Source organism: Myripristis murdjan, chromosome 23 (genome assembly GCF_902150065.1).
Source record: "Myripristis murdjan chromosome 23, fMyrMur1.1, whole genome shotgun sequence".
Classification (NCBI taxonomy): Eukaryota; Metazoa; Chordata; class Actinopteri; order Holocentriformes; family Holocentridae; genus Myripristis; species Myripristis murdjan.
Genome location: NC_044002.1, coordinates 5192833 through 5208431, shown reverse-complemented (window position 1 = coordinate 5208431; position 15599 = coordinate 5192833). Strand labels below are relative to the sequence as shown.

The window sequence follows — 15599 nt, the reverse complement described above, 5'->3', positions numbered from 1 at the left end:
TTACATGGCGCTCGGTAGCGGCGAGAAAATTCACCGGCGTTCGGCTGGACGAAACACGTTCAAAAGCATTTGGAGTAAATAAATAATAATAATAAAAAAAACCCTTGGTGATCAAGCTGGAAACAAAATAGTCCCTGAACAGCTGACATTTTCAAAATAGAACAACAGCGATGTGTTAAATCTTCGGTTATGCTCATGGAAAAGTCATTGTAAACATCCATCTCTTAATACTTGGTTATGTGTTGTTTATCTTTTAGCATTAGCCCAAGCAGAACTGTCTAAAATAAAACTAACAGTGGCCTGTGATGATGACAGTTATCTGTGATTGAGCAATGACTAATCTTGTCGGCCTGACAACAACAAACCACTTGTGCTGTTACCCTGATGGCTTTGGAAGGGACTTTCACTACGACTGTGTTGTCCCAGACAATTATCTGCAACAGACACACTTCTGACACCCCCGTTTTTGTTTTTTTTTTTGTTTTTTTTCTCCACAAGGGCTCATCTGTTTTTTCCCAACGAGCAAATAGATAGGAGCTCAGAATAGGTGGGATTTGGCCGGAGCCTTGTCAGTGCGTGCCAGCGTGACGCATCTGCTGCCATATCGGAGCAGGGGAGGGGGGCGGGGCCAGAGAAAGTGTTCACTCATCAACAGGATGCAGTGGTGTCAGACAGGAAGTCGGCTCTGACAGGCTGCAGCGTTGATCTTGAAACACGGACAGAAACGCTCTGAAAGTGGCCCCACAGATCTTTTGATGCATGATTGGGAAAGCTGCAGAAGCTTTGTTTGGTTACAGCATCTGGTATTATCAGCAAAAAGACTGTCAGAATACATTACGCAACTACTGCTGCACTTTCTTATGAAATGAAGCAAACGGTTTACTAAAGTGTATCGATGATTTTGCAACAGATTTATCCGGTGATGTGGTGGAATGTAAAACTATTACCTCCTTTCAGTGACTGCCATAATGCAACATAAACAAAAATCAACACAGGCATTATCGTCTCAATCACATCAGTTGCTAATGTTTGCTATGACAAACACTCAAGTCATAAATTCCAAAATAAACATCTTGCCAAGTCATTTCAAGAAGTCGGTTGGAGACATGAGAATCCTATTTCTCTAAGAGCAACTTTAGAAAACCTGCCAGTGGGTGATGTCACTTCACATGCCCTCAACTTGTTTCAAGATCTGCCCCGATTCAGCTGTCTTTTTCACGGCACTGGTGCACTGCCTCACTCTGCCTTGTTTCAACATGCTGAGGCTCTCTAGAAAAAGCGTCGGAAACCAGTGGAATCACCATCTCGCTGCCCGCTGCCTGATTTCTCCTCTTGATTTTAAGCAAAGTGAAGTTTTAAGGCTGAACAAGCGGCCGGATGATTTGTCATGATGGCTGTTTTTTTTTTGTTTTTTGTTTTTTTCAGTGTAGGACACAAAGTCATGAATTGGTATACCAAAGTGATCTATGTAATACCATTTCCACTTGTTTCAACAAAAAGAATAACTCAAGACTAAACATGAGGCTGACAGATTGCATGGGCATTTCTTTTCTTGTTTTTTCTTTCTTTCTTTCTTTCTTTCTTTTTTTTTTTTTTACAGCATGCCAGCTTTTAAAAGATGGTTAAACTCTACTTCCCTTATGTGGGTAAATTCAACTCCCCACTCACGCTAAAAGGTGGGTCAACTCCACTGTCCCCCTAATAACAAGGTGAGTAAAATGAGTTTCCGAGGTGGGGTTTACCCTCCCCTACAGCACATCCCTGCATTTCCAGCACCCTTCCCTCCCCGCGCAATAAGGGCCAGAGGAAGGTTGGAGACGCGTCTGCAGAGCGCAGGCTTTGTACAGGAGGGGGCGGAGGGAGGGAGAGAGAGAGAGAGAGAGAGAGTGAGCGCGAGAGAGAGAGAGAGTGAGAGAGAGAGAGAGAGCTGTGACAGCGCTCATCACCCACTGAACAACCAGGACGGGTTGCATCCGAGCAATTGCTGTCATTCGCAGACGGAGTTACAGCCCTTGCGCCGCTTTTTCTTTCGATCTTTCTATCGCACCCCCTCCCTCTCCCAGTGCTGCCCAGCCGGTCGACCATGGTTTCTATAATTTCAGACCTGGACCCACTGAAAAGCTGGAACGTGTTAAGGTAAGCGCCCGGCCAGTTTCTCCACAGCCTCGCCATTTGTGAACGGTGCGATAGGAAGGAGAGGGAGCGGGCGAGGAGAGGAGGGGGGGCGGGAGTGAGGTGGGGGGGTACATAGAGAGAGAGAGTGAGTGAGAGAGGGTGACAGGGAGAGAGAAGGAGAAGTGTCGTGGTTTTTTGGTGAGGAAAAAAAAAAAAAAAAAAGGGTGGGACGCGGCGGAGACGGAGGGTCGCCCGGGTTCCGAACGCCGGTGCTGTCGCCGCGGGTGCGTAATTACGCACGGAATGCGCCGTCTCGGGCCGAATTTGCGCCGCCGAGTCCCGGGAGTCGAGTCGAGGACGAGCGGGCTTTACTTTCTTACTGTAGTTGGTGTCGCTCTCCTCCTCCGTGCTGTCATGGGTCTGACGCATGCAAGCTGCTCCGTCTCAGCCGTACATCTCATTAACCCCTGAGCTGCTCTTCATCACCCCCCCCCCCCCCCCCCCCCCCCCCCCCACTCCGTCCATCCCGGTGCATAAGTAAGAATAACACTAATTTATCACCACCATCATCATCATCATCATCATCATCACCCCTCCCCACTACCATCACCCCCCCACTACCACTCCACCCTCTCTTTTTTTTTCTTGGTCCCTCTAACGCTGAACAGCCCCCACTGCCAAAAGAGAAAAAAAGTACCTCAAGGAATTTATCTTGAAACATTTACTCATGGCTGATTGCCTGTAACAGAGCACATTTAGGGAACATTACATTTCTTGCCTCTTATCTCCTGCACTGCAGAGCGTGTTTTCCAACAAGAGAGCAGTTTACTTCCTGGCACACATGAGAGGCCGTCTTCCTTTCACAGGAGCCTGATTGGCATTACACGTAACGGGGCCCTTCTTTCCATCTAGGCTGCAGGTCAAAGGTGAAAGTGTCTTAACCTCACAGCACACCTTGAGTGAGGACTCTCTCTCCCTCCTCTCTCTCTCTCTCTCTCCCTCTCTCTCTTCCTCTCTGTCTCTTGTGGAGTCTTGTCTTTTTTTTTTTTTAATCCATGACTCACAGGACACGGGCTATCTCGGACCTGCAAATCACTATGAATACATTCACTGTCATTAGGCATTTTCAGCGGAAACCCTATGAATTTAAAAGCTGAAATTTAAAAGGCCTTGTCCCTGAATATTTCAGCCATTTGATAAATAAGTCATTATTCCCCCGACAGACTCCTCGGCAGCAGGGACGATCGCAAATTCTATTTTAGAAACGGAGAGAGGAAGACAGAACCCTCAAGACCCTCAAATTATTCTTTTAATGCTGCCTCTCCCCTCTTTTATCATTTTTACACCCCCCCCCTCCTCGTTCCATCACCACTTCCATATCATTATCCACAAATCCAAAATAGAAAAATGAGTAGAGTAATGTAGAGCAGGCATATTTCAGGGAACCGCTGCTGGGGATTGGGGTGCAGGAAGGGGGGGGGGGGGGGGGGCGAAGGGTGTAAATGATGTCATTTCCAACCAAGTGGTGATGACCGTCCGGACCACGGGACCATGAAATAGGGCATGCAGCTGACCTGCACACACACACACTCGTATAAATAGACGTGGCAGAGGCTCAGTGTTTCTCCGCGGACGCGCTCTCCTCCTTTGCGGGTCTGTTTGGTTAACGGGGACACTTCTCCTGGTATCAGTCAGCCATTAAAAATGACACTTTTGGTTCATTTCAGCTCGGCTTATGGCAATCACATCGGTCTCAGAGGCAAGCAGCAGCAGCGAGCGAGTGTGTGTGTGTGTGTGTTTTAAAGGTGAAAGGTCATGGCGATGGGGGTCACGTTTCATATCGACGAAAAGGGGAGGGGAGAAATTTGAACTCATTTTTTTTTTTTTTCCATCATTTTTGGCCACTGTGCCTCTCCGTCGCCGCTTGGCAGTGCAGAGCAGGCCGGGTCCGATCAGCCGCCGGGATGGATGCAGTGTGGCGTGTGAGGGAGGGATGAGGAAAAGAGGAAAAGGAAGGAGTCTCTCTCTTTTTCTCCGTGTCCTTTTCTCTCTCTCTCTCTCTTTTCTCTTTATTAAACCTCTGTTCTTTAAGATTAGCGGCAGGAGCAGCTGTCCCTCTCCAAAGACGACGCATCTTAATAAAGACCAGCTTACCGCCGGCCCACCGCTCACACTCTCTAGGGGTCACACACACACACACACACACACTCTTTCCCTCACCGCCAGACACAAATGAGTACACACACACACACACTTCTCTATAGTCTATTATAATGAAGCGCCTCTGTGTACCGTTCTCTGAGGCAGGAACGCTTTTTCCCTAATGAGACTCACCTCCGTCACGCTCACACACACACACACACACACTTCACACGCACACACATTCACGACCCATATCATAAACACGCCATTAGCAGCGCTCTCCCAGGCATGTGTGTGCGTGCGCGCGCGTGTGTGTGTGTGTTGTTATTGTCGAGCGCCAGAAGCAGTCGAACAAAGGGGGGAGCGATAAGGAGCGACTCCCTCAGCAGCCGCAGAATGACAACCTTCTTTTCTAACCACACACACACACACACACACACTCCACCTTATCAAACACCTGATGTAGCTGGATAACCATTTTCTAAATTTCGATAGATGACAAACGCTCCAGCACTCGCCTGCGTTTTGTGTATTGTTGTGGAGCGCGGCGAAGGATTGAGCGATCCGGTCGACTGTTTATCCAATCGATTTCTGCCGGCTAAATTTGAGCCTGCAACAAGGAAGGAAAAAAAAAAGAAAAAAAAAAACACCGTCCCGTCGCTCACATCTGTGAACAAGGACATTTCAGGCAAACTTAATGATGCAGATGAAAGATGAAGCCTCGTTGCTGGAGCACAATTAGGCAACATGATATGCATACAATATCTATTAGCACAATAAGCTGATTAATGCTACCGCGTGAAATTTGATTCGATTTACTTCATACTTTAGACGCAGGAAGTAGTTGATGCCAGCACGGAGACACGGGAGGTACTTAAACGCAACACAGAAAAAGTCAAAGGACCGGTGTGTGTGTGTGTGTGTGAACATGGAAGTGTGTGTGTGGAAACCTGCGCCCCTTCCTCTGGCCGCTCTTTTAATCTGATCTGCGCCAGGGTGTGTCCTCTCCTCTGCGTTCGCTATCTTTGCTCCACATCTTATGTACTGTGTCATTTCACACACACACACACACACACACACACACACACATCCCAGAGAGAGCACTATGGATGTTAAAAATCTGTCCGTGCCTCTCGTGGCGCACGTCACATATCTGAAGTGCAGTTCGGTTATTCCATAATGAGAAACAGCATGCATATTAATTCCACCTGATTACATCCAGCTCGTGCGTGCGTGCGGGCACACACACACACACACACACACGCGCGCGAACACACACATCTCGCATGTGCGCGGCGAAGATGAGGTGTGTTCTGTATTCAATTAGGGAGGGGAGAGGAGAGGAGAGCTCAGGTTTTTATTCTATTACCGTCTGGTTAAATAATTGCTGGATGTACAGATACGGAGACACCTGCTATGGTAGGAAGGTGGAGGGATACAGTGTGTGTGTGTGTGTGTGTGCGTGTGTGTGTGTGTGTGTTTGGGGTGGGGGTCATCAATCCAAGCGAGGTGGCGGCTAACTTGAGAAGCATGCACGCGTCTTTAATCTTGACCTCTCGCATTCATCAAACGTCGACTTTAACGCGAGAGAGAAAAAAAACACACCGTCCTTCCTTCCTTCCTTCCTTCCTTCCTTCTTTCCTTCAGTCAGCTGACGCCTTCCCTCCGCGACCTCTATAGGCTCCGCTTGCGGCGGCGTCCAATCGCAGAAGTCCTCCGTCAACGCGTCGCCCACGCGAGTGCGCCGCTTGCAAACTCGAGTGGAGAGAGAGGGAGAGCGAGGGGAGGAGGGAAGGAGGCAGGGAGCGGGCGGGCGGAGGGAGGGGGCAGTTGGGTTGACAGCAAAGGGGGCTTGACCTTTGACCCCGCAGTGTTGGTTTTAATTAATCCACTTAAAGAGTTCGTCCGCTTGCATTATGTGTCGCTTTCTATCCCGCCGGACCGGGGAGTGAGGCACAAATCCATCTGCCTAATTACCAGGACCACTGTCTGAATCTTTAAATCCCTCCATGTTAATGTGTGTATGAGTGTGAGAGTGGAAAGTGTGTGTGTGTGTGTGTGTGTGTGGTGTTTTATCTACATCCTCCTAGCCCTTGTCTCTTTTCAGGATTACGCCGGCTGGTTTAAACCAATATTGTTTATTTGATGGCCAGCACCGATATTTTTTGCTTGGAAGTCGATATTTCCTGCCTGAATTCAGGATCTTTCAATTTCTCTGTTCTTTTTATGTCCTGTTTTGCGCACATTTTCTAATTTCAGGGTTTTTGCCTCCTCCAAGTCCTGTGAGAAATAGGCTTTGACTGATATGTGTTTTTGAAGGCCAGTATCAGTCACTGGACTGAAGCTGCAGATTGTCAATATCTTTAAATTGGATCATTTTCAAGCCCAAATATTGACAAATATTCTGCGCCTCTATCACAGTTTCATACTTTTTAAAGTGGAAAAGCCTCTGAAACAGTATTTAGACCATCGCAGGACACCGAAAGTCTCCAGTGAAAACAAGACGGATGCAGTTCTGCGAGGTGGGCTGGCAAAGCAGGTTGACTCAGGACGTCCTGCGCTGCCCTAATTTGCCGCCTCGACGCCGATGTAGGCAGGTGCCTGCTGAACGTCCCGAGGAGCTATTCTCACGAGTCTGTCCTGCGTCAGGCCAAGAGCCAATTTGGTCGATTTTGGCTTTTTGGACGTCCTCTGACGAATCGAGAACGATGGATGGAGACCCAGTTTGTGTTTTTTCCACCCTGACCTCCGTCCCCCTCAGTGAGCACATACCACCGCGGGCACTCTCGCTTGTTAGGCTGCGAAAGAAGGGCTTTGTTTGTGGGTAGGAGTCCCGATCGGGCCGGGATCACAGAAGGAGGGACACACAGGGGTAACGGTGCAGAGGGAGCCCACCTCAACTCGGTTTAAATGCATTTTTTTATTCATCAACACTATTTTAGGCCAGTGCTCCTCTTTATGATAGAAAATTCACAGTGAATGTTGAAGTAAACGGTGAGTAAACAGTGTCAAACCAGTGCAAGGGATATGATAATGGGGGAACACGGATAAATTCCTGCTTTTTCAGAGCTGACTTGTGTTTATATCGGTGGGTGTCTCGCCATATGATGATCGCATGTGAGCGACGGAGAAAGTTTAAACGAAGAGGACGGCTGATGGACTCCAGGCGTCATCACAATTCACTCTCGCCTTCCCACAGCTGTCAATCAAGGCTTTGTAACATGAAGGCGCGGGGGGGGGGGGGGACAATACTGCATTCAGCATCGGAGTGACGGAGGTGGACGGGGCGGGCCGAACGAGAGAAAAGAGAGGAAAAGAGAGAGAGAGAGGGAGAGAGAGGGAGAGAGAGAGAGGGAGGGCCGAATTCCTCCGAACCCCCTGGAATCAGCGCGAGATAATTACAGATTTCAGCCGGGAGAGCGTCACCAAACACAAAGGAGAGACAACGGGAGGGAGAGACAGCGGGATAAGAAAAGCGACGCGCAGAGCCGAAATTACAGTGAGAGGAGAGAGAGGCGATGAGAGGAGGAGGAGGAGGAGGAGGAGGAGGAGAGGAAGAGCGACTGTCGGGCAGATGTTGTTAACCAGGAGGAACACCGATATCCGGGGCCGATACCGGTGCTTTAGCCAGTCACTGTTCATTATGACGGTCATGATGCAGTTTGATCACACAGACATCAGCGCTGGACTCGGTCTGATTCGTATTTTTAGAATCGGTTCATTTTTGAAATTTTGCCATTTTGGTGTCCTTTTCTCTCTAGGAGTTTGTCATTCAGCTGTAAATCCACCAGTATCAGTATCATTATGGATGGGACGATAAAGAATATCAATATCAGCTTTGAAAACCTCTCCATCACTAATATTTACTGTGGAACTGATCAGTAGTACATTTTTTTGTCTGTTGATTGTAACACATTTTATTCAGATGTCACCTGCGTATGTGTGAATATGTTTTTTCTGTTTTGTACACTTTGTATTTTATGGCCTAAATGCTGTTTCAGAGGCTTTTCTAAAGGAGAAACACTTGAATTCTGGAACATTTGTTTTTAAGAGGCGTAAAATGACAAAATTTAAAGATTGAACAAATACTTTAGAGGGAGCCAAGTGTTTTTATTTTTTTAGCCTCCAAATCTGCACCTTTTATTGTGTTTATGGGCTTTTCAGACACTAAAATCAAGGCTAAATTTGCATGCAGACAGCGAATTATCAGCACAAGATGTTGGCTACTATCATTCCAAAATTGAAACTGGATTATTTATTCTATACGTTTCTTCAGTGGGGCCGCGAAGGGGGCGAGAGAGAGAGAGAGAGAGAGAGAGAGAGAGAGAGAGAGAGAGAGAGAGAGAAGCCGTTGCCCCCAGCTCTGTCTTTCTACACTTCACACAGTCACAATGCTGCCTCTCTGTCCTTTTAAACACTGCTCACATGATAAATTGTGTGTGTGTGTGTGTGTGTGTGTGTGTGTGCGTGCACGCGCATGCTTCCCCCACTGTTCCTCCTGCCCTGTACTCTGCATTTGTCGCCAGATTCTGCATTCGTCTCGTCTGATTTGCTCTGAAAGTGAGATTACCTACCGCAGGCTTGCAGATCACAGACGCCACACAGCTAACTAGCTCCTAACACACACACACACACACACACACACACAGAGACACACACACAAAGGATTTTTTTTTTTTTTTTTTGTCTTTTTAATGTTATTTTTGACTAAGACAAGTATTGCTGCTTGTCATGGCAGAGGCAGCAGTTGTTTTTTTTCCCCTTTTTTCCCTGTTTTTTTTTTTTTTATTATTTTATTTTATTTTTTTTATATCAGCTTAGTCAACAGCAGCCGGAGGGATTACAAACACAGCCACAACACCTCATATGACTACCTGCTGGAGAGCAACGCAGCCTTGAGCGTGTGTGTGCGTGACTGAGTGTGTGTGTGTGTGTGTGTGTGTGTGTGTGTGTGTGTGTGTGTGTGTGTGCACTGACAGTATATAATCAATGAGCCTGAGGTAATGTGACTGTATGGGTAAATTCAGTGTGCCGGAGCTATAGGAGCAGTGATAAGACGACGTTTTCTTGCTTTCTTGCTTTCTTTGATGGCAGCTCGCTTGTTATTTCCTCCTTTCTGAGCTTAAATTAATCACCACAACATATGCATTACCCCCCGTGCCCTACAACACACACTCACACACACACACACACACACATCCACGCAAACACGCGCACATACTTACAACCATTGGCCCAAAGTGACAAATCTGTTTAATAATGCACCACCTGGAGCATGGCACTCTATCTCTATCTCTCTCTCCCTCCCTCTCTCTCTCTCAGTACCACTCTCGCTCTCTTTCTGCACACACACACACACATGCACACACAACAGCCGTTCCCTCTAGCTGTATTTTAGTGCTGTACTTTGTTATAGTCTTATTCTCAGAGGTACAGTCTCGCTGTGTGTCGATGTGCATGAGAGCCCGGCCCATAAAGAAGCTTTAAACCTGTGTGTGTGTGTGTGTGTGTGTGTGTGTGTTTCTGTGCCGTGTGGTTTAAGAAAGAGAGGCAGGAAGGAGGAAGAAGAGAATCTCATCCCTCCTTTTTCCTCCCCCCCCCCTTTTATTTCTCCTCCACCTCTCAATCGTCGATTTTCCTCCTCTCTCTTCTCGCACCTCCAAGCCGACTCTGACTTACCCTTTCTTTCTCCGTCTCTCCTTTTTGCCCCTGTGTTCTCACGCCGCTCCTCTACAACCATGTAACGAGGAAGGAAGGAGGGGGAGATGTAAAAAAAAAAAGAAAAAAAGAGGAAAAATAGATCTTGTCTGAATAAATAAACAGCCTTCGCTTCAAATCGAAACAGAAAGCTTAGTGAGTGTAAGTATGTGTGCGTTCGTGTGTGGGTGTGTGTGGGTGGCTGGATGGTGGGGGGGGGGCTGTTACAGAGGGGAAAGAGGATGGAACGGAGGGGGGGTGAGAGTCAGTGAAGGAAAGAAAAACATTGGCGCTCTGCCCAGTGGAAAGAAGACAAAAAAAAAGAATTAAATCTTTTGTGTGTGTGTGTGTGTGTGACTGATGAAAGCTTGAGGTGTAGCGCAAAAAAAAAAAAAAAAAAAAAAACGCCGACAACACATGAACGGAGGGTAAATCAGAAACCGACCAATCACAGCTGGAGTTGGACTTGCAGGGATCAATCCGATAGGTCAGACTGGAGCGGCACAAGGCCAGAGGCCATGCATGAGAGCAGCTGACGCCTTTACTGCTTCATTTGTTTCTGTAATTTAGAAAGCTGCTGCCGCTGCTGGGAACGAGTCCGAGTAGACCGATACATGGATCTGATATTGGCCTTTTATTAAAAATCAGATATCAGCGACTCAGTGCAGTCTGGCTCGGATACGATGGATGTGATGCACCACTGTGGTTTTAATGGGGTCTCCATCCACCTGTTTAATGTTTACTGCCATTTGCAGCCATTTATTACACCCCTTAAAAAAAAATCACTTCTGATCATCATCTGACATATTTTTTTTCTATGGGAAACATCCCTTATTACAGTGGTCCCTCGTTTATCGCGGGAGCTACGTTCTAAAAATAACCCGCAATATGCGAAATCTGCGAAGTAGTCAGCTTTTACAATTTTTTTACAATTATTCTAGATGTTTTAAGGCTGTAAAACCCCTCACTGCACACTTTATACACTTTTCTCAGACAGGCATTAACATTTTCCCACCTTTCTCTCTTGTTTAAACTCTCAAAGTTCAAACCTTCATAGAAAAATAAGTCCAGTATTATAGAATGAACGCATTCGGTACTATACAGGAGACACGGCACGGAGGAGATAGATTGACAATGGTGTACAGTCCCTTAGCCAATCAGGACGCAGAACACAATGCGCGGGCTCTCCCTTAGCCAATCAGGACGCAGAACACAATGCGCGGGCTCTCCCTTAGCCAATCAGGATGCAGAACACAATGCGCTGTAAAAAAAAAAAAAAAAAAGCATGCAAAATTGCACTAAAAATAATCCGCGAAACTGCGAGGCCGCGAAAGGTGAACCGCGTTATAGCGAGGGACCACTGTACCTTAAAACTGCTTAAATGTAGCTCTAAATCTTGCCCCGATTAAAAATGGGCCTATTTATGAGTCGTCTCCGCCCACCTCCTCTGCCCGCTCGTGACCAGAGCTCTGTTCACAGAACGAGGAGGCATCATTCACGCCAGTCGCCAAAATCGTGCCATATTTGTTCAGGAGAAGCCCGGGGAACGTCTGAGTCTCAGATTTTAGGGGCATGCACACACCTCCTCCTTCAGTAGAGGAGTGTGAAAACGCCCCTCGAGTGACAAATGTTGCATTTTAGGGGATTTAAATATGAGAAGAAAATTTCAGTGGAGGGGTTCATTAATGACAAAAAACATGGCAGTGGATGAGAGTGCACTAAAGGACAATAAAGCCATGTAGAACTGAGCAGCAATCTCAACTTTGATTATGTAATTGCCTACAGTTTTCAAACTAATTTGTGTAACGTAGTTGATGGAAATGTGCATTTACTTTTGTCGAATTTTCGAAAAATGTGCTCTAAAGATGCCCCAGATTTGATGGAGGCCTGGACTAGTTCGGTTCGGTCCGATTGCGCACCACATTGCATCAGCATCATCATTATTTTGCTGCATTTCAGAGGAGATTTCCAGTGTCCCATGGCCCACTGTTCATGCCGTTTCAGAGGGTTTTCCACACTGACACCGAGGGGCAAAAAAAAAAAAAAAAAAGCGCAGCTCTTGTATTTTTTTCTGGGGACATTTCAGGCATGAAAATGGTCAAATTTCATGTCACTGAATGGCAGCACAAAATATTGGTTATCAGCATTTTCAGTGCAGAAAATACCCGTATCAGCCTTTAAAAAAAAAAAAAAAACATATCAGTCGCACCCCGGGAAGAGGTATATGAGGAAGATGAGAGGGAGAGCTAATGAATTATGGGTGGCCTGTGCAAAGAAGTGTGTGAACGAAAAAAGAGAGAGAGAGACAGACTGAGAGAGAAGTCTGTGTTCCTCCCGGGTTATGGAAGTGTCATGCTGTGAGTGTTGCCATGCAGATGGTGACCCTGGAGTGTTACAAAAGGGGGGGGGGGGGGGGGGGGGGGGGGGGACACAGAAAAGAAAGAAAAACAGAGCAAGCGCAGGGGAAATAAAGGAGAGGAAAGAGAGCGGGAGCCGGGAGCTTTTTGGTATCGATCGCGTTCGTGTTAAACGCGTCTTGTCTGAGCGCAGCTGAGCGGTGAGACAAGCCGATGCGCCGCGGAGGGCTGAGAGTCATCATCGGCGTAATCATCATCATCATTGCATCAGTATTTTGAGACCGAGGCCGCACGAAAGCTGATATTGTGCACCGATATTTCAATGCCAAAAAAAAGAGGCGCTTGTTACATCAGTCTAACCTCCTTCCGTTCTTCCTCTTTCCGCTCTCTGTCTCTGTCTGTCAGCGGGGTGCAGGGGTGTGGGCTAAAGCCAGATACAGATGGGTGGGAGGGGTGTGGGGGGGGGGGGGGGGGGGGGGGGGGTTATGAATGTAGCTGTATGCCATCAGCAGATAGGACACCTGCAACGGGGAGAGATAAGCCAGAGCACCAACAGAGAAATGGAACCTAAGGACTCCACACAAGGAATGCCATGAAGGAGATCACACACACACACACACACACATCATGCACAGAGAGGCTCTCTTGAAGCAGGAACAAAGCTGCAGGGTGGAGTCGGGATAAGGGGAACACTGGATGATGTAACCGGGGCTGTTTTTTGCTCTCTGGCGTCCTATCGTAGCATGTCTGTGCTGTGTGAACGCAACGAAACCCTCCCTCCCATCATGCTTCATCCAATTGGCAGGCGAATTTTAGGTTGTCGACAAAAAAAAAAAAAAAAATTCAAATCCAAGTCAGCTGCGTTCAAGTGACTAAACAGACTTCCTGAACGCCAGAAGAGGAAAAACACGGTGAAAGTGAACTTGTTGTTCTTCAGTGTCAGCGAATGTTGGCCATATTCATGCTAAAGACACTTTTTTTTCCAACATACAAACACTTTCTGTGAAGTTTTCCACTTCCACGTAGCTTAGCAACAAAAGGCTGCTTGGATAATATTAGCAACAGAGCCGGCAGCGGATAGCTCGTAGCGCCTCTAATTAAAACAATGTGCTTCATTATAAAATGTTATTGTCTTGTCTTGTGATCATGAAAAGACGCAGCGTGTGCAGTATAGACTATAGGCTACTGCCTACACGCATTATATCACAGGCGGCCATGTAAACTAATGAACAGAGACCCCAGAGGCCTGGTCCTGGAGTCTGTTTAGCTACAGCTGCTCATTGTAGCAGGTCATTATAACCAGGTATGTACGGACACAAAAATTAATTTATCATTTATCATTAAATTACCTACTGCTTTGCTCGCAGCTGCTAATGTTATGTCAGTGGTGGTTATGCCGCATTCCTTTGGGTAAAAAAAACAAAGTCGGAACTTAAAAAAAAAATGTGTTGAGCCCAACTTCCAATATAAATGTGTTCTATTGTATTTGGTCAGAAGTAGCGGAAACAAACATGGACACCCCCACAAAGCTAATGTTTCTTCGGCTAGTTTATATTCAGTTAACATTGTTCAGTAACCTCAACGTTAGCAACCATGAGCCAGCTAAACCAAGTTTACTGCGCCAACGTTAACGTTGGCTAGCACCATCGTTAGCAAGCTAGCTGGGAGAGAGCATAACGTTCGCAATTTATTGAAAAGGCATCAAAATACAGTTCGGCTAACATTACATGGGGCTAATGAGAAATTGCAACATATAGACAAGTTTACGCGCCAAATCCCGGGGGGCGCCATTACCCTACAAAAATGCACTTTATTTCCGCCGGAAGTGGTTTGCACAGCGTATGCCGGTGTAAACAAACTTCCATGCTAACGCAGCTTCGTCTGGACATGTAGCTCGCTGCTCGTGAGGTTTCAATTTTAATAATTATGTCCTTACAATGGGAACACGATTCAACCACCTTGACTGTTTGTGTGAAAATAAAGGTTTACGTAAATGTAAAAATGTAATTTCATTTCATTATTGCACTGAACTGCGATCATGAATGCTAGGCCTTATGTTCCTTAGTGCAACAGTTTCTTTTAACACAGTTCATCATTCATAGTAAGCTCATGCTGTACATTAATAACACTGGATGAATGAATTGCTTTGAGGAAACTAAACAAATGGCTTCAACAAGAAAGAGAACGTGTTTAATCCTAACAGGTATTAAACCGTAAAATACAGAAGCAGCCCACATAATTACATCACTATAAAAAATATTCATATATAATATTAAAAACTACAATGCACACAGTATTTGTTGTGTTTATCTGTATTTAATGAACAACATGGCTGGGTGCTGATAGACAGGGACACAAGGCAAGATTCTAAACCTCATCAGGCACTCTGATCAGTGGACTCTTCAGGTTAACTAGGCCAGCACACTACCGCACACGTCGTTCCCGAACCACTTTTTTTTTTTTTTTTTCAAGTATCCATCTTTAATTTCCTTTCGTCGGCAGGACAGAGCTAGCTAGCTAAAAACCTATGTATGTCTGTGGCTAAAAACAAACCAGCATGCCAAAATGGAAATGGATTGCATCGATGGGAGGAGTTTAGGATGTAGAGCGGAAACGGCTCATAAACTTGTCTATAGAACGGTTCACTCCACTCAAAATACGAGATAAAATCAATATTCAAGGGAAAATAAATTCCACTGCGGGCGCTGCCATGTTGAATCTGCTCCGTAAATAACGAGCTCGATCTACATCGAAAAGCTCCAAGTTCCCGTCTTGAAATTCCGACTCCTTCGGGTGTTCCATTGCTATATTCCGTGTAGGAGGTCGTTTTTTTCCAAGTTCCGACTTAGTTCAATGTACAAAGGAATGCGGCATTAACTAGCTAGTTCCAGCATCAAAGCTAGCATAGTTAACTTAAAACACTAAAAGTAAGTGCAGCGCTACACATCAAACGTAAACGATTAAAACAGGTGTTTAAATGGATTTATGGATTCAATGCAATGCTGAAAACTGAACTTTTGTGTATTGAGCATTATGAGCACGTTTTCAATACATTTCATGGGGCCTCATCAAACCTCATTTGCATGCAAAATGGATTCGAAGAGATAAAAAATGTAGCTATGGTGAAGAGTTCAAGCTGCAACATGGCACCAGATATCCCATAGCACTAATCTAATCTAATCTAATAACCATGTGTGGATGTCTTCAATAGGGGGATTGATCAACATCGGCGAATCAGTTATTATTTCACCATATTGATATTCCTGCCTTCTGTTTTGAAATAAAAAC

At 46.1% G+C, this 15599-nt stretch overlaps 1 protein-coding gene across 1 annotated transcript in view; it reads left to right on the top strand.

The window, feature by feature from the left end:
* The first annotated feature begins 1969 nt into the window (after positions 1-1969).
* The window catches only part of celf2 (cugbp, Elav-like family member 2), a 188734-nt gene continuing 175104 nt past the window's right edge, over positions 1970-15599 (top strand). The window contains exon 1 of the mRNA XM_030045558.1: positions 1970-2136. Coding sequence (XP_029901418.1) covers positions 2084-2136 — 53 coding nt within the window. The 5' untranslated portion in view covers positions 1970-2083. The remainder of the gene's footprint in view (positions 2137-15599) is intronic.